Below are 23785 nucleotides of genomic sequence, written 5' to 3' on the forward strand. Positions count from 1 at the left end.
CTTCTATCCTGCTAAATTACATAATTTTCCTTCTTCTTCCACTCTCAGGTTTGAGAGTGCCGACAGCTGCAGGTTTGCAGCTCCAGACCTCCCTCTGTGATTTAGAGTTGCTGAAATGTTTGAAACAAAATGAAGTTTCATGATGGATCACCTCCCTGTTAGTGTCACTATATGTATAGAAACATACATGTGGAGTTTTACAATGTGGAGCATTAACATGGAAGGGTGCTGTTGGGGAAGATGTTATCTCCAAGTCATCTCCTAATAAGCTGAGTTGAGCCTGGAACAGTCTGGAACACAGACATGTTGGACCAGTCGATGGACCTGACTACAGGAGAATCAAGAGAGGACCTGTTCTAGGTCGCACACCATGGACACACTGCAGGAAGGAGTTCTTACATACAACAGGCCTGGAGGTCCATGCTGCTGCTGCTGCTGCTCTGCTACTGCTGCAGCTGCTGCTCTGCTGCTGCTGTGCTACTGCTTTGCTAAAAGAAGACAAATACACCTTTTGAGGTTGAACTTTCATCTTTACTACAATGAAAAACTGAACAGAAAATAATGAATTTATTTTAATCATAATGACTTTACAGACCCTGAACTTTGAGTCATTAGAGGATGGATGGATGGATGGATGGACTGACTGACTGGTATCAGAAAGCATCTTATTAAGCATCTTATTAAAAGTGTTACTGGGAGAAACACTAACACAACAACAACATTGTGCTGACATTCCCAGGTACTCACACTGTGGGGAGTGCTGTCCATCATCATCATCATCATAATAATAATAATAATAATAATAATAATAATAATAATAATCCCCCTCAGTGGAAGATACACCAGAACAGAAATAAAGATAATAAATATCACAAATAAAACTATAATAGTATAAAAGTCTAAAAGCTATCAGTATCACAATGTGCCATGCTGTTGGGGGAAGGTGTTCCTACCCAGGGATGAAAAGTGTCTTTGAGTTGCTTTGTGCGGCTCGTCAGGACCCTGGATCTCCTGCCAGAGAGCAGAAGGTTGAAGAGGCTCCTTCCAGGGTGGGATGGAGCAGCCAGGATCTTAAAGTTAAATTCAATATTGAAATCTGAACGACTTTAAACATCCAGTCCAGCTACAGTCATGTGACAACATTCTTTTTTTAACCTGGCTAACACATAGATGCTCCCGTGGTGAGAGCCCACAGAAACACCACAAACAGTGTCTCCATGGAGATGCCTGTGCTGAGTTTAACTTCACTGTAATGTAGATGTGAGAAAGTCTTTTCATCATAAGCTGGACAGGTTCAACTCCCTCAGTAGAGGTTTCTGTCTTCTATCACCAGTACTTTGATCATGTTCAAAGATATTTTGGTAGGTTTCAGATCCTCCTTAGCTGACACTGTGATGGCTTCTAAGAAGGGAGCCAAAGCAGCCCCATAGCAGGTGACTGCTAATGCTAAAGGAGCTTCCTGAAGACAGCATCTGTGTTCAGCATATCAGTGGGAGGCTCAACAGCGGGGACTCAGTGTTTCATCTGACTGTAGGGGGCAGCGCTGTGTTCAGACCTGCAGACAGTTCCAGGGCCAGAGGCCAAACAAGCTGAGTGAGACAAGTACAGTCAGCTTTAATTGGCTCAGAACTATTCATTGTGCATCACAATGGAATTATTTTAGATTGATTAACCAGTTTTCAGTGGAGAATTCTGCATCTATAGGTTTGCTTCCATAAAACATGGATTTTTCATACTTTGCTGATCAGCAAAGGCTTAATCGAATGGAAACTTCAGCTCTGCTTTCACTTTTTTTTAACCACATTTAACTAGACAGATATAATGATTACACACTGGTGTTATTCACAACAGGCATGCACAAAACAACAACAATAACAATTGTAGTAAAATGATGGCAGAATATTTTAAGAAAGCCAAAACATCATCACAGGAAAGCCTGTCTGTACAAATGGGCTGAAACAGAGATGGAAAGAATTCCCTGAGCTAGCCAGCCTGATCTCCTCTTGCAGGCTGTTTAGCAGGAGACAACCTGACCATCATGTGACAGTCCATCCCCCATTTTCTTATATGTTCCCTTTGTATATATCATGCTTTGTTTTATCCTGTGATGCTTATGCTCTATCATATGACGCTTACACTTACGCTTATTGTAATGTTACATGTTCGTGTGCTAGTATAAAAATAAACCTCACCAGGGCCCACATTTGTAGACATGAAGACTTGTGATTCAGATCAACTAAAACAGTGTTGCAGTGCAGCGCATGGATCAGAACCAATGCTTCATAGCTAGATTTGAATAAAAAAGGATGATGGTGTAAATTCTAAACCATCAAAACAATGCATGTAGGAAATGGAGCAAAGGTACATACTGAAAGACTGGAAGATGATGTTAAATTGGCTGTAGCAAAAAAAAAAGGTAAAGAATGGAAGCACAGTGGAGGAAGCCTGAAAGAAGAGGAGGTGTGGTTGTGTTGAGCATTCAGAACAAGGCTACTGGGACTCAGTGAAGGGTTGATAATCAATGGCAGCCTATCCTGCTGGACCAATTAACACACAGTCAAACGTGACTTTACTGCTAAATGGAGCAGCAGAAAGTGTGAACGGGAGACTGATTGATGTGTTTAACTCTGATGCTGATGAAAGGAAGCAGCTCTGGCTTCTTGCTGTTGGTGCTCATATTTCCATAGTTTCTTCAGACATCAGTTCATGATAAGTCAGAGACCTGTGGACCTTAACCTGCTGCTCCAAACATTCATCTGATGCATCCTCTCATCACACTCCCTGTTGTATCTGAAAAACAGTCTTTAGTTTCAGGCTATTTTCAGAGGCGGTACTTCACAATATTTCTTCCACCTTTAAAACACTGTTGGACCTGCAATTTCTCTCTCTATTGTTTTGTGTCATCACTTTCATTAAGGTGAAACATAAAATGCAACTAAAATAATAACATAAAAAAGAGAAAAGGTTTGCAACTGTATTAAGTGTTCACAGCTATAATCTGAAATCAAGGATCAAAGTATCACAGTTTGTGTCATTTTTGAATGCTTTTACACTTTAACTGTTGACAATTTAGCTTGTGGAGTCCATTATAAGAAGGTTGAAGTTATAATCCCCCCATCTGTCATAAAATGGTGCCGTCCATGCAAAATGTTTTGCCCCAGTACCTTCTCTCAAAGGTGTGAATCTTTTGTCATTATAAACATTCTTACTTTGATGAACTGCAGGAACATTACATTTATTGACTCCGGCTTGGCTACAGTTTTCAAAACAGTCATTTAAATCACAGCATTCAGAACATCAGGCGTGGACAGCTTCATGCTGCAATCCAGCCTGTCTGTCTATCTGATGGAGGTCAAGGCACCCCCAGGGCTCGCTCCTATCTGATGATCAGCAGTTGCTGATCATCACTCATGTTGAAGCCACCATGTTGTGGTTCACTCATGCAGAAAGCTTGAACTGGAGCTTTGGTACCATAATAAGCTCGGCGATACATAAAGATAGATCTATTTCTTAACTTCTCTTTATGCAAGCACAGATATTTATGACAATCTGATAATATTTGTGACTAACAGACCATGTATAAGTATAATTAATTGTTTTTGCATGTTGAATTTAGAATTGATTTAGGGTTTTGGATCCTCAGCTGATCATGTAGAAAACTTCATGTGCAATTATGTTGATGTTTTCCCCTTGACACCAAGAAAACGTTCACGTGAAGCTTTGAGCAAATGCCATGAGAATGTGTCACTTTGTGACAGGTGCAATTAGGGCCCAAAAGCAGCAATCTGGAAAACTGGACCGTGGTAATGACCTTTATTAGCACACGGGCAAACAGGAACTCAGGCAGACAAGGAAGCACAGGAAACAGTCCGTTCTTCAGGCCCAGGGCCCACACAAAGTCAGTGGGTTTCAGGCTCGGGGACTGGGTCGAGCAAAGTCGGAGTGCGGAACCGAGAGGGGAGGACGTGAATCCTCGGAACCGTACAGTCCCGTTTACAGCAGGCAGGAGTGACAGAACGGGGCTTACAGGAGGTGAGGCCAACGATGTAGCTGAGCAGACTGGGGGTGAGCAGCAGCGAAGTCGGGGCCACGCAGAGAAGTCAGGACCAGGCGAGCGGGCAAGAACCAGAAATGCTGAGGCAGAAGTCGTGGTCAGGGGCAGAAAGCAGGTAGGTTTTCCAGGGAACAGGCGAGGCAGGCAGAACGAAGACAGGCAGGGTCGGTAACATGTAATCCGGCAGGGAAATAACGCTGGAAAGTCTCGCGTCGAAGCAGAAGAACAATCTGGGGAATGGGGCTGTGACACACTTTGCCAACGATACAATGTATTCCATCCCTGATGAAGTAGCTTCAAAGGTTTTCCACTAGTACCTACCTATGGTTTGGAGACTTTCCCACTACAGGTATCTGGACCTAATCAATCGGGGTTTCAAGCATGCTGAATCCATATTATAGGACTGACATCTATGATTAGTCAACAGCAGCTAATTTCAGTAAACTCAGATATTTCTTTTTTAAAACCGGCAAGGCTGGTTTAAGACCAAGGCTGGTTTAATGTCCCAAACATTATTGCACGTTTCTTGTACGCTTCTTTTTTTATTTGGATGTCTTGACTTGTGTACTCCACTTGACTCTGGCAGCACCTGGTCTCATTGGCTCCTAATCCAGCTTCCCCACCACCTTCCTCATTCAGATACCAGGGTACCTCCTATTGAGAGGCGCACCAGGTATTTCCTTGCATTTTGAGCTGCATTTTGGATCATGCCATCTGTTCATGACTAGCCGGTACCTACCAACAGGAAACAGCTATAACGATTTTGGGGTTTTGTTCATTTCTACAGACACTATATTTAGGAACTATAGCTCTGTCGCAGCCCCTCGTCATATTCTCATGTCCTCAGAAACCACATTCAGGTGAAACCTTCAGGCTGAGGGGGTGTTCTAGTCCCTTAAACAGCAAATTTCTTCTGTTGTCGTCCTTGCCATACCTAACCCATCCCATTGTGTTCTTTTGATGGAAACTTCCCTAGCTTAGAGGAACTATGATGTTGGCAACAGAGAGTTGCTCGCTGTGAAACTGTTCTTGTAAGAATGGAGGCACTAGTTGGAGGGGGCTGTACTGTACACTGTTATTGTCTTGGATTTACTAAGGTAAATCTGATGTCCTGTCCCACCTGATTGAGTGAGGAGATATCTCGGGAACCTCTGCATCTCTGCTACCATTATACTAGCCCCTTGTGTTGGGGCATTCTCAATAAGGCCAGAAAGGCATTGAAGAGTGTGGGAATCCCTAAATCCTGTCCAGCCCTGTCTATCAGTTTCTCCTGCATGCACTTCTCCACAGAGTTCTGCAGTAGGGGTATTCTTCCTCAGCTCTGCTTTCATCTAGAAATCCTGCAAAATCAGCTTGACTCAGGGGCAGTTCTGATGGCCCGTTTTGAAGAATTATGTTAAGTTCGGTGCTGTGTGCCCTGTTTTCCTGACCCGGTTTGAAGGTCTAAAGACAGATAGTATCATAACTGGTGATTGTAAAGCCTGGCAAGGCAAACAATGTTTATAATTTTAGGCTCTAAATAAAAAAATACTGGACTGCCTTTTTCAGAATGGTATACAGTGATCCCTCGTTTATCGCGGGAGTTGCGTTCCAAAAATAACACGCGAAAAGTGAAAGCCGTGAAGTAGTCAGCTTTATTTTTTTTTATTATTTTACAATGCAATACTGAACTATAGAATGAAACCAAAAATCAAAACCTGTTTTAAAGCCCAAAATTTGTTTAAAACAATAATTTTAATATAGTAATACAAGGTTGGAAACATTGTCACTCGCGTATTTTACAGTCCCAGCTGTGCCTCTTTTTTTCGAAAAAAATCCGTGAAGCAGCGAAGCCGTGAAAGATGAAACGCGATATAGCGAGGGATCACTGTACTGTTATACTGTTTCGTTTTGCATGCCCAAGCTGCTCTCCCTAGTGCGAGTGGAGATCATCTTGGCTTGTGTTTTGCAGAAGAGGAGAAGAGGAGCACATCCACAATTGACTGTTCTTGTTTTCCAACTTTTCAAGGAGAATTTTCAGGAATTTCCATTTCATTGTTGTTAAGCCAATATAAACTTTTAGGGGACATCTTTTTTGGCTCATATGGCTCATCAGCCTTAGTCTTTTTTTAACTATACAGTTTAACACCAGGAGATTATTGTAGCTACAGAGATATTTCCTGTCGCTGCCTGCTCTTCTGCGCTCTTGCTGAGGTGGAAAATTCCACTCACTCTGCCACGCTCCTCTTCCACACCCATCTGATTTGGCCTAACCATTTTCACCTGTTTCTTCTGCCTAGGCTCTATTTAAGCCATGGCGGTTCTGCTTTGCCAGATTGTTATTGCTCCATGCCTGATTCTCCAGCACTTTCTTTTGTTGAATTTTCTGGTTTTGACCCTTCCTGCCTTGGACTTTTCTTCTGTGTCGGGTATGTCTAAACCTGGTTCTCAAGGGCCATAATCCAGCCAGGTTTTCTGTCCAACCAGGTTGAAAATGCATTCAGTGGGATAGAAAACCTGACTGGATTGTGGCCCTCAAGGACTGGGTTCGGACATGCCTGTTCTACGTCTCTGCCCTGGTAAATCTGAAAGCCTTCTGTCTCCAATTCAGAGTTTTGACAAGTGTTTATTTTGGACCGATGCCCACTTGTGGTTGTGTGGTGTTTCCTGCATTACACAGAGGCCCTAATTATTTCTGTGCTGTTTCCTGCAAGTATTGATAAAGCCTTTTATTAAAACTGTCCGGAACTGCTGTGTTGTGAGTGGATCCCACCACACCCGTGTAATTTTCACCTTCCACTGAATATTTTTGGTAGGTGTTTTTGGTTATCTGATGAGATTTTGTGTTGTCCTCCAAAAAAGTTGAGTCTAAAATGACTCTGTTCCAAACAATCTTCCCACCGTGTCTGATGTTGGTTGGTATCAGAAAAACCTTTGTACTCACTGCGCTTGCAATTTTTAACTTTTACATTTCAACAAAGAAAAAATGTCAGCACTGCAGGTTTTAAAGCCTTTTCACCTTCCCAACATTGAGCAAGATGTTTGAATATGATGTACTGCTTCTCTTCTCAAAGGTCTCTTTATTTATTTTCAGGATTGTCCTTGTTGTCAAAAATCATTGACGGTAAATATAAGCATGTAAGCTGTGGGTGTCAAAGGTTAATTGCACAGAGGACGTCCGTTAATATTCAGCAGCTAAACTGAAGGTGGACCTTTTTAACATTCTGTGAGAAACACTTCCTTAACTGCAGCTTGATTCAAAGTCGGAGTGTCTCTGAACTCCTGATTTATTACTGCGTGTAAGGTCGCAGGAAGTAAAAAAATAAATAAAAAAGCCATAATTTAAGCACTCTGCTCAATGAATAGTAACTAATATATCTTCCATTTGAGTATTTATCATTTCCCCACCATCTGAGAACTACCCTAGTGAGCCAAGTAACCAGCATAATGTTTGTGTTAAACTTCTACATTACATCATGCATCCAGTAGAAAAGGAAGTCAAGAACCTGTTAACACCTGCTACACAGCTCTCTACTAATCAATCAAAGCTGGTGAGAAAAAAGTGAGACTGATATTTCCTATTGGAGATGCTGTGGCCACGACTCTAAATGTTGGACTGCTCTGCTTTGAGCAGATTTAGGAACTTTAATAAGACTTCCTTATGGACCACAGAGAGACTTAGAGTTGATCCCCGCAGATCTGATGCTCTCATGGCATCAGCACTGGCTGGGTCCCCAAACATTCCTGTCTACTGTAGAAAGACCACCATCATATTTGCATATGATACCAAAGGCGGGGCACCTGAAAACATGGTGCAGTACACTTCCTTAGATTTCTAAGGAAGAATACCTTCTTCAAAAAATCTGGAAGAATGGTGTGTGTGGAGCCAACACCATCACTGGACACCAGTCCTTCTATCACTACTTAACTGAAAACATTCTGACAAAGAATGTCTGCATGTGGCTCAACTGGCTCAGAGGCTAGTGCTCTCCGAGGCCATTAGGGTGTACAGGAAACTCATCAGCTGTCCTCTCTGATCATCAGAACAGTTGTCTCAGTAAAGCAACCCCACTACTGAATGACACAATGCACCCAAACTGAACTGCTGCACTGGTGCGCCATACAGATCACACGAACAAATGGCTGTCACCCCACAGCTATTCATGGGATGGGTGCAAAGGTGAAACACCGATAGCTCAGGTTTTGTGTTGTTCTGTCATGTAGGAATGAATTGTTTACTACTGTCCTATTTAAAATGATTGATTACTTATGAGGAAATGTTGAGCCTGAACTTGTTAACAAGTCCATTTTTGATGCCAGACCGTGCTCTTCTGAACAGTTTTTACAGTCATGCTGAAATCCTGGAGACAGGACTGTGGCACAGGCTGAGTCTGGCAGCTCTGCCAAGTGAATGGAATCCATAAGAAGGTTCTATAAACTGGGGACAGTTTCTCATGATGCTCTCCGTGACCATGGAGGATCTGCCATTACAAGTACCATGACCAAATTGAGCATTAAAAAAAAAACACAGGTTGAGTCAACTGGCAGAAAATTAAGCCTTAAATTCCCTCTCCCAGAATGGTGTACAAAGAGTTTACATCATCAGTTAGACCTCAGCATTATTCTAGTCCTGGCACCTGAAGAGAGATATCCTGCTAATGTCTGGGCAGAGATGGCGTCTAAAATGTGACAAATGCAAATTAGGTGAGAGAAATTAAATGTGACTAATGTGTAGAGACAGAAAAAAATCAATTGTCTCCTGAACAAATGAGCTATTAAAATGATTGTATGCTACAGGAATATATTATCCTGAGCAGCTGCCTGCAGAGGAATCAGCTAACACCATCACTGGACACCAGTCTTCCCAGTCTGCACATATCCTGCACAGGCAGACCAGTGTTGGTGTGGTTAGTGTGCCGGATCACACAGGACAGAAACCTGCTCACAATATAATGTTGCTTTGCAAGAAAGAAATACAGGGAAAGGAAGTAGCAGCCAGAGTGAATTTGTTTGTCTTTTAAAGGGAATTAAGCAGGCTCATTTAGGGGGACCCTCCTGCTGATGGCCGGCTGGGTAGAGAGAGAGGAGAAGGGGGAGGACAGGTAGAGGAGAGGAGAGGAGAGGAGAGGAGAGGAGAGGAGAGGAGAGGAGAGGAGAGGAGAGGAGAGGAGAGGAGAGGAGAGGAGAGGAGAGGAGAGGAGAGGCATAGAGCATAGAGCATAGAGCATAGAGCATAGAGCATAGAATATACATACAAAAATACATTATATTGAATTAAATTGAATTGAATAAGCTGCTGGTTGAGTGGGTCAGCGGGGTCTGAGGTCAGTATACAGCTCTGAAGGTGGCGATACCTGTAAATGGATACAGAAGGGGGGGGGGGGAGTGGAAAAACTACACGGGAAATAGCATTACTAGTCTACTTGATGGGGAGGAGGAGAGGAGAGGAGAGGAGAGGAGAGGAGAGGAGAGGAGAGGAGAGGAGAGGAGAGGAGAGGAGGGAAGAGGAAACCATGACCCAGTGGGGTGACAGAGGCCTGTCAGGTGATCATATTTCTGGACCCCGGCAGCCTTGGCCTATAGCAGCATAGCTAAGATGTTGACCTAATGATTAGACGACCCCCTAAGTATGACAATTTGTCTGTCTATGATAATAACTGGAACTACAGAATTAGTAACAATAAGCTTTTTCAAAGATGTAGGTTTTAAGCCTATCTTAAAAGTAGCGATGGAGTCAACCTCCCATACCTGGACAGGGAGCTGGTTCCATAGCAGGGAGGCCTGGTAGCTAAATGCTCAGCCCCCCATTCTACCCCTCGAAACTCTGGGGACCACAAGTAGACCGGCATTCTGAGAGCGGAGCGGTCTATTGGGCTGGTAAGGTGTGACTAGCTCCTCCAGGTAGGATGGAGCTAGGCCTCTGAGGACCTTGTAGGTCAAAAGAAGGGTTTTAAAAATTATTCTAAATTTAAGGGGCAGCCAATGAAGAGACGCCAGTACAGGAGTTATGTGATCTCTTTTGTCAATACCTGTCAGAACTCTGGCTGCAGCATTTTGGATCAGCTGGAGGCTTCTTAAAGAGGAGTTTGGACACCCTGATAATAAAGAATTCCAGCCTGGAAATAACAAATGCATGGTCTAACTTTTCAGCATTATGGTGGGTCAGTAGTTTTCTAGTCCTTGTGATGTTCCTCAGGTGAAAAAAGGCACTTCTAGAGACTAATTTAATGTGTGAGTTGAAGGAGAGATTTAGATCAAAAGTTACTCCAAGATACCTTACACAGAGACTAGATGTTAATGAAATACCATCTAGAGTGATCATGTGATCTAATCTATCCCTGAGAGGTTCAGGACCAAACACCATGACCTCGGTTTTTCCAGAGTTAAGGAGGAGGAAATTTGAAGACAACCAAGACTTTATGTTTTGAAGACAGGTCTGAAGCTTCCCTAACTTCTCTGTCTCCTCTGGATTCATGGATAGATAGAGCTGAATGTCACCAGCATAACAATGAAAATTTATCCCATGCTGCCAAATGATGTTTCCTAAGAGAAGCATGTACAAGGTGAAGAGGATTGGTCCAAGTACAGAACCTTGAAGAACTCCATGGCTAACTCTACTGTATGAAGAGGGAACGCCATGGACATGAGCAAACTGGTATCTATCAGAAAGATACAATCTAAACCAGTCTAGGGCTGTCCCTTTAATGCCAATCACATGTTCCAGTCTATGTAACAGGATGCTGTTATCAACTGTATCAAAAGCAGCACTGGGGTCCGGCAGAAGCAGCATAGAGATCAGTCCATGACCTGAAGCTATAAGAAGATCATTCGTAACTTTAAGAAGTGCTGTTTCTGTGCTGTGATGAGCTCTAAAGCCTGACTGAAACATCCCAAACAGGCTGTTCCTCTGCAGGTGCTCCAGTAACCACCACCTTCTTAAGAATTTTAGAGATAAAAGGAATGTTGGATATCGGCCTATAGTTTGCTAAGACATCAGGATCCAGTGATGTTTTTTTAAAGCCGTTAGCAACGGCTTCATCACTGCCACCTTGTAGGACCGGGGTACATAACCTGTCACTAAAGAACCATTGATCTGGTCCAGGATAGAACTGCCTATCAATGGTAAAACATCCTTCAACAGGTGTGTTGGGATGGGATCTAAAAGACACATGGTGGTCTTGGATTTCTGAATTAGCAATGACGCCTCAGAAAAATATATAGGGCTGAAGGAGTTTAAGGGCTCGTTGGAGAACCTGTATGTTCCCACAGTCAGCACATATGGTGATGGTCCAGTTGTTGGGATGGCCTGGTTAGCTTTCTCTCTGATAGCTAGAACTTTATCAGTGAAGAAGCTCATAAGGTCTTCACCACTAAGGGAAGAAGGGATACGTGGATCTAAAACACTGTGACTCTTGGTTAATTTGGCCACAGTGCTGAAAAGAAACCTGGGGTTTTTATGATTTTCCTCAATTAAAGAAGAAAAATAAGCTGTTCGAGCCTTACGGAGGACCTTTTTGTAAACTAACAGACTTGTCTTTCCAGGCTACATGATAGCTATCCATTTTACAAGAATGCCACTTCCTTTCTAGTCTGTGTGCTTTCTGCTTGAGGGTCCTGATATGTGAATTATACCAGGGGGCACACCTTCTCTGATTTACTATTTTCTTTTTCAGGGGGGCAACAGAATCAAGCGTGATTCTCAGTGAGGTTGCTGCACCTTCAGCAATAGATTCAACCTCAGCAGGGCTAAGATTATAATGACTGATCCCTGGGGAAACACACATTGGTCCTGGGTTTAGAGCAGGGATCACGTCCTTAAACTTAGCTATAGCATTATCTGAAAGACATCTGCTATAGTAAGACTGTGCTCTGAGCATAGAAGAATCCTTAATCAGAAATGTAAAAGTGATCAAAGAATGATCTGACAGGAGTGGGTTCTGAGGGAACACTGACACATGTTCAACACCATAAGTCAGAACTAGATCTAGGGTGTGGTTGAAGTTATGAATTGGTTGGTTTATCTGCTGGAGTGACTCAAGTAATGAAATGAAGCCATTTCTAAAGCTGTCATTTACAACGTCTACATGGATATTAAAGTCTCCAATGATAATGACTTTGTCCATTCTAAGGACCAAGTCAGATAAGAAATCAAAGAACTCAGATAGGAACTCTGAATGTGGCCCAGCAGGGGGCCGATATACAACTACAAAAAGAAGTGGCTTTTCTGCCTTCCAGTTCAGATGGGTGATGCCAAGAGTCAGGCTTTCAAATGAACTGGAGCCATATTTTGGTCTAGGATTAATTAATAACTTGGAGTGATATATTGCTGCCACTCCCCCTCCTCGACCAGTAACACGAGGAATATGATAATTAAGATGGATAGGAGGAGTAGATTAATTTAAGCTAACACACTCCCCCTGAAGCCAGGTCTCAGTAAGACAAAATAAATTAATGTGATGATCTGCTATCAGGACCAACAGGGATTTATACAAAAGAGATCTAATATTTAACCGTCCACATTTAATTGTGATATTAGTTTCTCCAACTTGTGCTTTAGTATTAATTTTAATAAGATTATGGTGATTGACCGCTCCCCTGCTCTGTGCTTGGTGAACTTTTAACCGTGGAACAGAGGCTACCTCTATAGCGTTAAATATAATATTGTTGGTGGATGAGGGTTCTAAGGAAGCAGCAGAGAGGCGTGTAAGACTACAACTCTGCATCCTGGTCTGGACCCTGGATTGTCAGGTCACTTTGAGTCTAATAAAATTAGCCAAATTATGAGAAATGAGAGTGGCACCATCCCGTGTGGGATGGACACCGTCTCTCCTAATCAGACCAGGTTTTCCCCAAAAAGTGCTCCAATTGTCTATAATGGCCACCTGGTTTTCGGGGCACCACAGTGACAACCAGCGACGAAGCGATGACATGCGGCTAAACTTTTCTTCGCTGGCCAGATTGGGGAGGGGACCAGAGAATGCTATGGAGTCCGACATCATTTTTACGTAGCTGCACACCGACTCTATGTCAATTTTAGTGACCTCCGACTGATGAAGTCGGGTGTCGTTTGCTCCAACGTGAATAATAACTTTACCAAAATTACATTTACGTCTCGCCAGCAGCTTTAAATTGGCTTCTATGTCGCCCGCTCTGGGCCCACTTGACTATGGTCGCTGGAGTCGGCTTCACGTAGCGCAAAACAGAGTTGCCAATTACCAGGGTCAGTTTCTCAGCGGGTGTGTCGCCGACTGGGGAAAAGCGATTAGCCACGGGAAGCGGTTGGTGGTGGTGCACCGTGGGCCTTTGGTTTGGGCCACGCTTCCTGCGAACCGTCACCCAGCCGCCCTGGCTAGCCGGCTGCTGCCGGGGGACCGCTAGCTGTAGCTATGCTAGGCAGCTCCGCAGCAGCTAGCTTCCCCTGGCTACCTGACGCAACTCCAGCTAACTCCAAGCTGTGGAACCGCGTCTCAAGCTCGCTAAGTCTCGCCTCCATAGCCGTAAATAAACCACACTTTCTGCACCTATTCCCTTCACTAAAGGAGGCAGAGGAGTAACTAAACATTTCACACACTGAACAGAAAAAGACACTGAGTGAAACAGACAGTGAGGCCATGCTAATGTTAATAGTCGGCGGAGCCCTGTATTTGTTTAATATGGGTTGTTTCGCACTGTTGTTATCAGGTGACAAGAATGTCCCAAGTGTTCAAATTTTAAGTACAGTGATCCCTCGTTTATCGCGGGAGTTGCGTTCCAAAAATAACATGCGAAAAGTGAAATCCGTGAAGTAGTCAGCTTTATTTTTTTTCATTATTTTACAATGCAATACTGAACTATAGAATGAAACCAAAAATCAAAACCTGTTTTAAAGCCCAAAATTTGTTTAAAACAATAATTTTAATATAGTAATACAAGGTTGGAAACATTGTCACTCGTGTATTTCACAGTCCCAGCTGTGCCTCTTCGTCCTGACTCCGCTCCGCTGTAGCGTCTGTTTCTACTGAAGGCGCAGGAGTCTTTCTCCGAGAGAAGAACATTGTTATGGGTCGTTGTTGGCGCTCTTTCTTTTTCTGAGCAAGAAGATTTTTATAAACGGATATGCCACCTTCGATTATATTTGAGAACTGCAATGAACGACTCGCAAAAAAAATCCGTGAAGCAGCGAAGCCGTGAAAGATGAAACGTGATATAGCGAGGGATCACTGTAACGTGAATACAACACACACAAGTGATCAATCATTTAAACATTAAGAAGCAGTGACAGAAACTGAGTTAAAGACTTGTTTTTGTGTTTAAACCAGTGCTCAGTGTCAGCAGGCCAACCAACTTGACCTTCACAAGTAAGAATGGGCGATGAGGTAGCAAAACAACAATTCCAGAAATACTAACTGCAGGAAGGAAATGACTAAGTGGTTTTTGGTAACAGCGGTCTTGACTTAAGGAGTAAGGAGTAGGAAGAACTTTAATGCCAAGTACGTTTTTACACATACAAGGAATTTGACTTGGTGTTTGTTTCTTGCAACAATTTGAACTCCAAAATCGAATGAGGACAAGCCCAAGGTTGAAATATATCCATGGCGCGTTTGAGATTGTGTTTATTGACTGTAGTTCTTGATACTTGTCCAATGTGTGTCTGAATGTGTGATGCCAAGTTCACAGTAATCCTGTGGGGCATAAATGATTAATCATGTTTAGGCTGAATTTAGAATCAGTTCAATCTTTAGTCCAGGTTCATGTCAAATAGTCAGTAGACTTGTGAGCCATGACCTCGTTAGCCTAGTTAACCTAGTTAGTTCTTCAACTACAATTGATATGTCCTCCTAAATAACATCAGATTCTCCGCTTTTAGAGTTTAATGAGAAAAAAAATCCAAATTGAAACATGGAGGGTAAAAGTCAGATGTATATTTGGAGACTTGTTGTAACCTTACACATCTGCTTCCTTTCAGGTCTTTTTCCAGCCTCTCAGAGAAAAGTGAGGACGTCAGAGCCAGCTACCTCTACAGGCAGTGGGTGGGGCTTGGTCTGAACGAAGTTCACATGTCCAATCACACAGTCCTGCTCAGCCTTCCTGGTTCCACACCAAACACAATCACTGACAGGTCCAGCCACCAGTGTTTCCTGCCTTATGGTATCCCATGCGACCAGCGTGGATTCAATGACCAGGAATCCCCCTATGCTGCTTATTCTGCATCTGGAAGCGTGCAGGTACTGTGCCCTGCTTGTCTAACTGCATTTTTAAGCCAAAGTGTGCTTCGCCCTCGTCGCCACTTCCTCTTCCTCGTCTCCTCCCACTCATTATTTACATATTGTCTCAACAACTGCCGACAATTAAAGGGTCAGTAGTCAAGGTCACAGCCACAGCTCCTGCAGTCACATTTGTTCAAGGTCCAGCAGAAAGTGTCTGGCTACTGTTCTTAGCGCCTTAGTAGTCATAAGTGTTAGTCATTGGAGAATACAACGATGCAACAGCACGCAGGGGTAAGTCATGAAACATAGAGGGAGGAAGTAAACACAGAGACAATACAGGAGACTATCAAAATAAAACAGGAAATGAACTAAACAACAAAACAGATCGAATCTTTTGCAATATTTGGAAAGGTTAGAAAGTATTGTTCTATTTTTTATTTTCAATTTTTCTCCAAAATACAATTGAACAACACAGGGAGGAATATTTCCTTTCATTTATTTTCATTTTTTTTTTATAAGATAACTACATGTGCAACATAAACTAAACATACCACCTGTCATAACATTTAGAACCTAATTAAAACCCACATTTAACACAACACATACAACATGACTGCTGCTCTCACACCTCAAACGGTTTTCCAGTTGGGTACAATCGTTACAGTCAGAACACATTTCTCTAAGTAGAGTTCCTAACACATGTCATTTTGTTGCTAATTCAAGCAAAGCTGTGATTACTGAGACTTCAGTGAGGAGACAATAGCTAACTTTTTCCTCCCCCCTTTTTTCCTCCTCTCATGTGTAACCACTAACATTGGTATAATTTACATCACCTTACCTGCAAGAGAAATTCATGTGTTTTAACCATGGTTACTGTGGCAACACAACATTAACTGAACATGCCACCCGTGCTAATAGTTTGTAACCACAACACGAGGATATATTCGCCCTGTCGACATAAAGGGTAATTATATCCAAACCAAGAATTGATCTTTTTCCAGGAGACAAATCACAGCATCATGTGAAACCACACCAAATAAACAATAAAAGCAAAATATCTTCCTCGCCCTCCTGGGCGGTGCCTCCTTCCTTCAGACTCAGGTCCTCTACCAGAGGCCTGGGGGTCTGAGGGTTCTGCGCAGGATCTTAGCTGTCCCTAGTACTGCACTCTTCTGGACAGAAATCTTTGATGTGGTTCCTGGTATCTTTTGGAGCCATCTACTCAGCTTGGGTGTTACTGCCCCTAGTGTCCCAATCACTACTGGGACCACTGTTGCCTTCATGCCCCACCTTCTCTCCATCTCCTCATTCAGCCCTTGATACTTCTCCAGCTTCTCTTGTTCCTTCTTCCTGATGTTGCTCTCACTCGGGATTGCTACATCTATCACCACCACTGTCTTCCGGTGTTTATCCACCACCACTATGTCAGGCTGGTTGGCCATCACCATCTTGTCAGTCTGGATCTGGAAGTCCCACAGGATCTTGGCCTGCTTGTTCTTCAGCACTTTCGGGGGTGTCTCCCACCTGGACCCTGGGACCTTCAGTCCATACTCAGTACAGATGTTCCTGTACACTATGCCAGCCACCTGGTTATGCCGCTCCATGTATGCCTTGCCTGCTAATATCTTGCACCCTGCTGTGATCTGCTGGACTCTCTCAAGGGCATCTCCACACAGTCTGCACCTGGTCTCTATTGCTCTGGTGCTCAGGGCCTGTTCTTGTGCAGCCATGAGTAGTGCCTCTGTGCTGTCTTTCAAGCCGGCCTTTGTCAGCCACTGGTATGTTTTCTCGATATCAGCCACTTCCTCAATTTGTCGGTATATATATATATATATATATATATATATGGGTAGCTTTCTTTTAAATCCCCATGCCTATTTTCAAAAATGAAATAGTGTCCCAACATTCTGAAATTGTCAGTGTTGATGTCATTGCGTGATAGGAGTCAAAATTGAGTTCACGAGAACAGAATATATTCTCAAGTAAAAGACATGATGTATTTGGTTAGGGTTAGTTCTATCCCTGCAGAACTAGGTCTGACATTTACATTTTCTCAGTGTAGGATGTCAACACCAATCAGCTCAAATGCAAATACCATGCTACTTTTGAGATGAGGAGCTTGTCTTAGCTTATTTGGCTTATTCTGTTTTTTTAAACATCTGTACAATGTAATGCTTAACATCCCTTTGCATGTGTGACCAATATAAGAAAGCATTCTGCAGTTCCCTACATTCTAGTTCTTGAAACCTCTTGTGGAGGAGTAGCTGTGTACAGCTACATGTTTATCTGAACAACAACCCCCAACCCTGACCACCAGGCTTGCTAACACTGCCGTTAAACTAAAGGTTATGGAACCCTGTCTGTGCCCTATGACTATTTCAACAAATACCTCACTTACACATTTCATTCATGTTCATGTTCATGTTTCTGTGCAGTTTTTAATGTATCAGCAACATCAGTACCTAATAAAAAACGAAGTCAGCAAGTTCAGTGACCCAATGCTCTATGGTTGCATTCATCTGGGCTACAGTGAGTAAGTGAGGAGGTTATTTTCAGTGCCCACTATAAATGGTGGGGGTAGTAAGAGTAGCCAGGGAACCTCTCACATATGGCCCACTTCAGGGAAAAGGAACTCCAATTTTCCAGAATGAAGTTAGTAGTTTTTCTCAGGGGCAGTTAGAGTCCTTGACCCGTAGGTGATCACCAGCAGACCTCCATGTGGTTTCTGGTAAAGCAACACCCCAAACCCCTCTCGTGAAGCATCACAGTGCAGAATTAATGGCTGCTCAAAGTCAGGACATCCTAAAACTGGCAGCAGAGAGAAGTCAATAAACAGCCAATATACCTGCTTGTGCTCAGCTGATTACACTATTCTATTAGATCATGGTAATTGCACTTTTAGCTTTGTGTTTTGTTTTTGTATTTTCTGCCTTTGTGGTTCCCATTATCAGTTCTTTTTCCTTGAAAAGAGAAGATTGTAGACTGGCTTTGCAATCCATTAGAAGTTTCTAATCACTGTAGTATCAGATGAATCCTATTAGCTTTCTTATTTCCTCAAACCATGTTGGGGTTTCTCGGTTTTACAATCTTCACAGGGGAAAATGTATCCATGGTCCAATGTGTGAACTTTTTACCAAATTTTGTGACCTGCCTCCCCAGGAGTTTCCCCTCTTTTCACATTTTCTTGATGTTAATTTCAGTCCCTCACTTTGATAACGCTGTGGGCGTTTTCTCAAGTCATTCATGTGATTATCAAATTATGAAGATTGAACAAGGTTCTTGTTCAGATAAGGGTGTTAGGTCTCGGTTTTCTCCTGGACCTGAGCGCAGGAAAAACACAGTTGGAATAATGTCCAAAACAAGTCTTTATTAAGAGCTCAGTTCAACAGTCCTCCTGGACAACAGGAAAAGCACTCTTCCAGGTTTCCGGAGCGCACAGAGAGGTCCAGTGTGGAGCAGACATGGGAGTCAGGTCCTGTGCGTTCTTCCCTCCAAAAGGGCAGCGTGGAGACCTTGAACAAGCAGGGAGAAGTGTTATGAGTAAAACCAAAAACAAAGAAACAGGAGTCAGATCTACCATGGAAAACACGATAACTCTCGAACGCTGGCAGACAGGCAATCCGTCCATATGTGGCTGATAGAGCTTGCAGGCAGGTGCGTCCACCTGCAGCACCGGCAGTAACAAATTATTGGCTCCTCCAGGCCCCCTGCAGGAAAAAGCAAGCAACACACGACCCGGAACCCTGGACCCCAAAAAAGGAAGCGTATCCCATCCTGCAGCACCACTAAGCATTGCTCCATTGAACTGCTGGAGCTTAATACGACACAAATGGAATCCTCAACCATTTTTACAGTCCCCATGGTAACAAATGTTGAGGTAGAACATGTGTCAGTGTTCCCTCAGAACCCTTCCTTGTCAAATCAAAAGCTAATCAGGGCGTCCCAAGAGCTGCTAAACCATCATCAGATGCATTGACTTTAGGAACAAATAGGGTCTGCAATGACTTTTAAATCTCGCGAAGACACTTGATGAAGGACATTTTACCACAGATTGGTGAAAAGCAAAGCCTGTATGGTGAGGAAGAAACAAAGATTTTTTTTTTTCCCTGGAATTACAAGGTTTTATTGTAATAAATCATGTAGAATAAAATTGAACAACCAACAATTTTCATCAATCATCAATACTGACCTCAAACAGAATCAAAACTCAAATTACTATTTGGCCGATTAAGCTGCAGTCTCTTTAAGAGTCCGGACCCAGAATGTAGTTACAGACAGGTTTTTGTATTATTCAAGGCAGCGTTTCCTCACGTACTCCTGTTTTCCAACTAACGAATGATCCATCATAAGCATACATATACTCTTGCGCTCCAAAACCTTTGCACATATTGTCAACTACGGAAAGAACATCTGAAAGGAAAAGATAAATATACTGCTCAAAAAAATGAGAGGAACACTTTTTAATCAGAGTATAGAAACCTATCAGTCAAACGTCTGGGATATTTATCTGGTCACTTAAGTAGCAGAGGGGGGTGTTAATCAGTTTCTGCTGTTTTGTTGTTGATGAAATCAACAACAGGAGCATCAGAGGCAACAATGAGACAGCCCCCCAAAACAGGAATGGCTTTCTAGGTTGAGGCCACTGATACTTTTTTTCCCTCCTCTTCTCTTTTGGCTGATGTTTTACTGACTGACTTCCTACTACTGTAGTTATTCATTTGGCTTGGATCAACATCTCTGTTGATAGCATGGTGTGGTACCTGGACGCTACAGAGGTTGCACAAGTAGTCCAACTCCTCCAGGATGGCACATCAAAACGTGCCATTGCAAGAAGGTTTGCTGTGTCTCCCAGCACAGTCTCAAGAGCATGGAGGAGATTCCAAGAGACAGGAGAGCTGGACAGGACTGTTTAATTTGTCAGGCATGCGTACAAGCACGTGGACCACACAAACTAATCATTTTGAGTTGCTACAATGACATTTTGGCAAAATGGACCAGTCTGCTGCATCATTTTTTCATTTTCATTTTTGGGGTGTCTTTGATTTCCCCCCTCTATAGGGTGATTATTTTCATTTCTATCAAATTATGTGGCATCATTTTGTTACTAATACATCATACATTTTTTTTTAATCAGAAAAATATATTCAAGATCACCCCCCCCCCCCCCCCCCCCCCCATTTAGATCTGATGTGTTTTTGAAGTGTTCCTCTAATTTTTTGGAGCAGTGTATTATAAAAGGGTGGTCATAGCTCAGTCTGTTGGGAGCTGGAGCTCATCTCAGTTTGAGCCCTAGGGCAGACATAACATGGAAGGCGTTCTCGTAGTAGGGGGAGGTGCCAGAACACCTTCAAAGCATTGCCCAGGTACCCTTGAACCCACAAATGCTCATATAGGGCCCTGCCACGAATCTGTGACTCATCCAGGGGTATACTATGCCTTCGCCCTTTGTGTACCCTCCCCATTACCCCGAAAGTGAAAAAACAAAAGAAGACGAAACATATTTAAAAATCATCTCAATGCAGACGTAATTTTCCATTGGCCTCCATCATCAGACACCTTCCCCATTAAATCAGCAACCTCTGAATGGCAAAGCAGAGAAGACGTGCTGGTCCCAACAAGTGAAGGCATCCCTGTAAGCTGCTTAGAATGCTGCAGTTTGAAAGCGGCAATGAGAGACCAATCCAAGATATGATGAGTTGGGACCCAGGATCTTTCCTCTGGTCCATAACCCTCCCACCCCACCATGAACAACCATCCTCTTCTCCTACAACGTGCCCGTAGCAAATGAGGGATACAGTGGACCACCATCACCGAGACAAGGAGGCAAGGGAAGCGGAGCTGCCAGAACCAGGAGGCTCTCATGTAAAGACTCTGACCATGAGGCAGGATCCTTTTACACCAAGTATTCTGTTGGGCCATTGGACTGAGGGTGTATCTCCAAGGAAAAGGTTAGCTCCAAGCTGGCTGCAGAACTCCTTTCAGAACACAGATGCAAACTGGGGTCCTTGATAAGAAACCATATTGTTTTGATATCAGCATGACAGGTGAGTCTAGAGCCATGAGCCATACAGAACCTCAGACCTTGGGCTTGGGCAAACAAGCAAAATCTGGAATGCAGGTGATGGAGTCGACCTGCCCTTGAGTGGCTGACCTCACTTTCTCCTTGATGGGTGCCTCCCCTTTGGTTGCTGGGTTATTTGGTGACCCAGCAATCTCGTGAAACAGTGTGAACTTTTGGATTGTTGGTGGAAAGAGTGGACTTCATTGTACTTGGGTGATGGAAAGTGCCTTAGTCCACCACCTCTGTTTAAGGGTGAGGTGGAGGACTGGCCAAGGCTCACCTGTTGGCATGATACCCCCCATTACAAAATGGCCCCAGGGGTCACGTTCAGGTGCGGGTTATTTTGGAGTCAGTGGATAGGTATCGGCCGATTGTGTTGACACTGTTCCAGCAATACATCGAGTCCCAGTTGTTGTGTAGCATGGAGCCTTTCAAGTACTCCCATTTTTGGTACTAACTGAACTCTATGCCATTGGGTTTGCTATATTGTGTATCATGAGGTCATCAGAGAAAAATGTGTTTACTTGACTGTATAAGAAGGAGCTATTGGTGTAAACACTTTGGAGTTCTTCACCAACGGGACCGCAAAACCTCCCTCGGGCAAACTGCAGTGTCCTATAGAACTGACTGTTCTCTCCAATAAACATCTATGCTAACCAAGTCGGTGTCTGCGAACATTCCTTCCTCATCAGCACATCTCGGCTACCACCAAAAGAAATTCACAACAACGGTCTCTGCCTAAACTCTTCTATCTCCCCTCTGCCCTTCTCCTACCTCTCTGTCCAGTCAGCCATCAGCAGGAGGGTCCCAACATATGAGCCTGGTCCTGCTTGATGCTTGATGTTTATTCTTGTTAAAGGGGAGTTTTTCTTCCCACTGTTGTTTGTTGAGGGTCAGGCTCTGGGATTTTGTAGAGCTCCTAGAGACATTTTATAATGCAACAGATGCTATTTAAACAAAGATGGTTTGATTTGATTTGAATTTATAGAGTGCAGACAATTTCATGAACTATATTATTTGTAACTGGGATGGTAATGTAAGATAAATTACCTCACTTTAGATACACAATATTTCCTTTGACCTGATCTAATCTTGAAGATGACCTAGTCCATTTTCCCCATTCTTTATCACTTTTAGAAACACCTTAGCTTGATTGCTGTCAAATAAAAATTCTGTTCTGACAATCTCAGTTACAACCTGGGGTGGAGCTATGCCTCTCACAAGTCGGTGTTCAATCACATTGAACTCAATGATGAGCTCTTCTGCTACTCCATCTTCATAGGCGACTAGCAATTGTACTGGAAGCTCAACAGGTGTTACTTCCTTGGTGGGTAACCTGAGGTTGGCTTCAATCCAACCTGAAAATGTTATCAGTGTCAGATTCACCGCCCATTTAATATGCCACAGCCCAAGACCTCTAAAAGGAAGATACCGGTTTGAGTTGAGAGATGTGAAAAACAGGATGGACCTTCATATTAGATGGCAAGAATACTCTTAGGGCTGAGGTATTGATGACCTCCTTCATGGTTACTGATTGAATAAAGCAAGGGAAGAGTTTACAAGATCCAGTCTATGTGAGGGTTATGGAGAGAAAGTCTGGGGTAACTCAAAACAAGATGAGCCTAAAGTGATAAGATTAAAAGGAATGTGACAGACTCATTGTGGTTACTGGAGATTACCAGGGATATGGAAACAGTCTTATGTGTAACCTCAGAGAAGACCTTGTCATTTAAAGCAAGGGCAGGAATGGGATTTTCCAGCCCTTTTAATCTACAGCCTAGCTGTTTGGCGAGGACCAATCAAATTGTCCTCAGCGCTCAAATCGATGAGAGCTTGTAAGGCAAGAGTACTGTTATGTATTTAGAGGGAGGCCTTGACCAACAGCCTTCCCTTCTGAACAAACCAGGCAGGAAAATATAAAGTGAATGGACTGCCCACGATACAGAATAGGCACTCATCAGCTCTGATCTTGTGGCGTCGCTCCTGTGGTGTTAATTTGCCTCATCCCAGTTGCTTTGTCTCTTCCTCTGCAGATGGAGCTCTGCATTGAATTGAATTACCTGACTGAACCGCGGTGTCAATGGGTGAGTGACGTTCTCACCAAGACTCTGCCCTGATCAAATTCCTCGGCGGGACGTCTGACTGACCCCCACACCTCTCGCAGAGGCGAATATTGATTCTCATGGTGAGGGATATAAGGCGGTGCAGTTCAGAGGGTCCAAAATTCAAAGTCCAAAATTCTGTAATCTGCCACAGAACCACATTCCAGTTGGAGATTCAGAAGCTGAAGCATAGCCACTGTGACTGGGGTGGTCAAAAACAGTTACGTTTTGTTTCTAAATCAGAGGATGACAGGTTACTGAGATTTATCGCACAGCTCACTGCCTCAATCCAGGCCAAAACTCTGACCTGAAGCAATTCCAGAACATATTAAATCTTAGCAGTGTCAGAGAAAAAAGAGAGCGGCCACTGACGGAAAACCAATCCACACTGCAGCAGAAAACC

The 23785-nt window shown here is 43.3% G+C and overlaps 1 protein-coding gene across 1 annotated transcript in view; it reads left to right on the plus strand.

The window, feature by feature from the left end:
• naaladl2 (N-acetylated alpha-linked acidic dipeptidase like 2) overlaps positions 1-23785 on the plus strand; it is a 214963-nt gene that overhangs the window by 8252 nt on the left and 182926 nt on the right. The window contains exon 4 of the mRNA XM_029828002.1: positions 14979-15237. Within this exon, the coding sequence (XP_029683862.1) occupies positions 14979-15237 (259 nt within the window). The remainder of the gene's footprint in view (positions 1-14978; positions 15238-23785) is intronic.

Source organism: Takifugu rubripes, chromosome 20 (genome assembly GCF_901000725.2).
Source record: "Takifugu rubripes chromosome 20, fTakRub1.2, whole genome shotgun sequence".
Taxonomy (NCBI): Eukaryota; Metazoa; Chordata; class Actinopteri; order Tetraodontiformes; family Tetraodontidae; genus Takifugu; species Takifugu rubripes.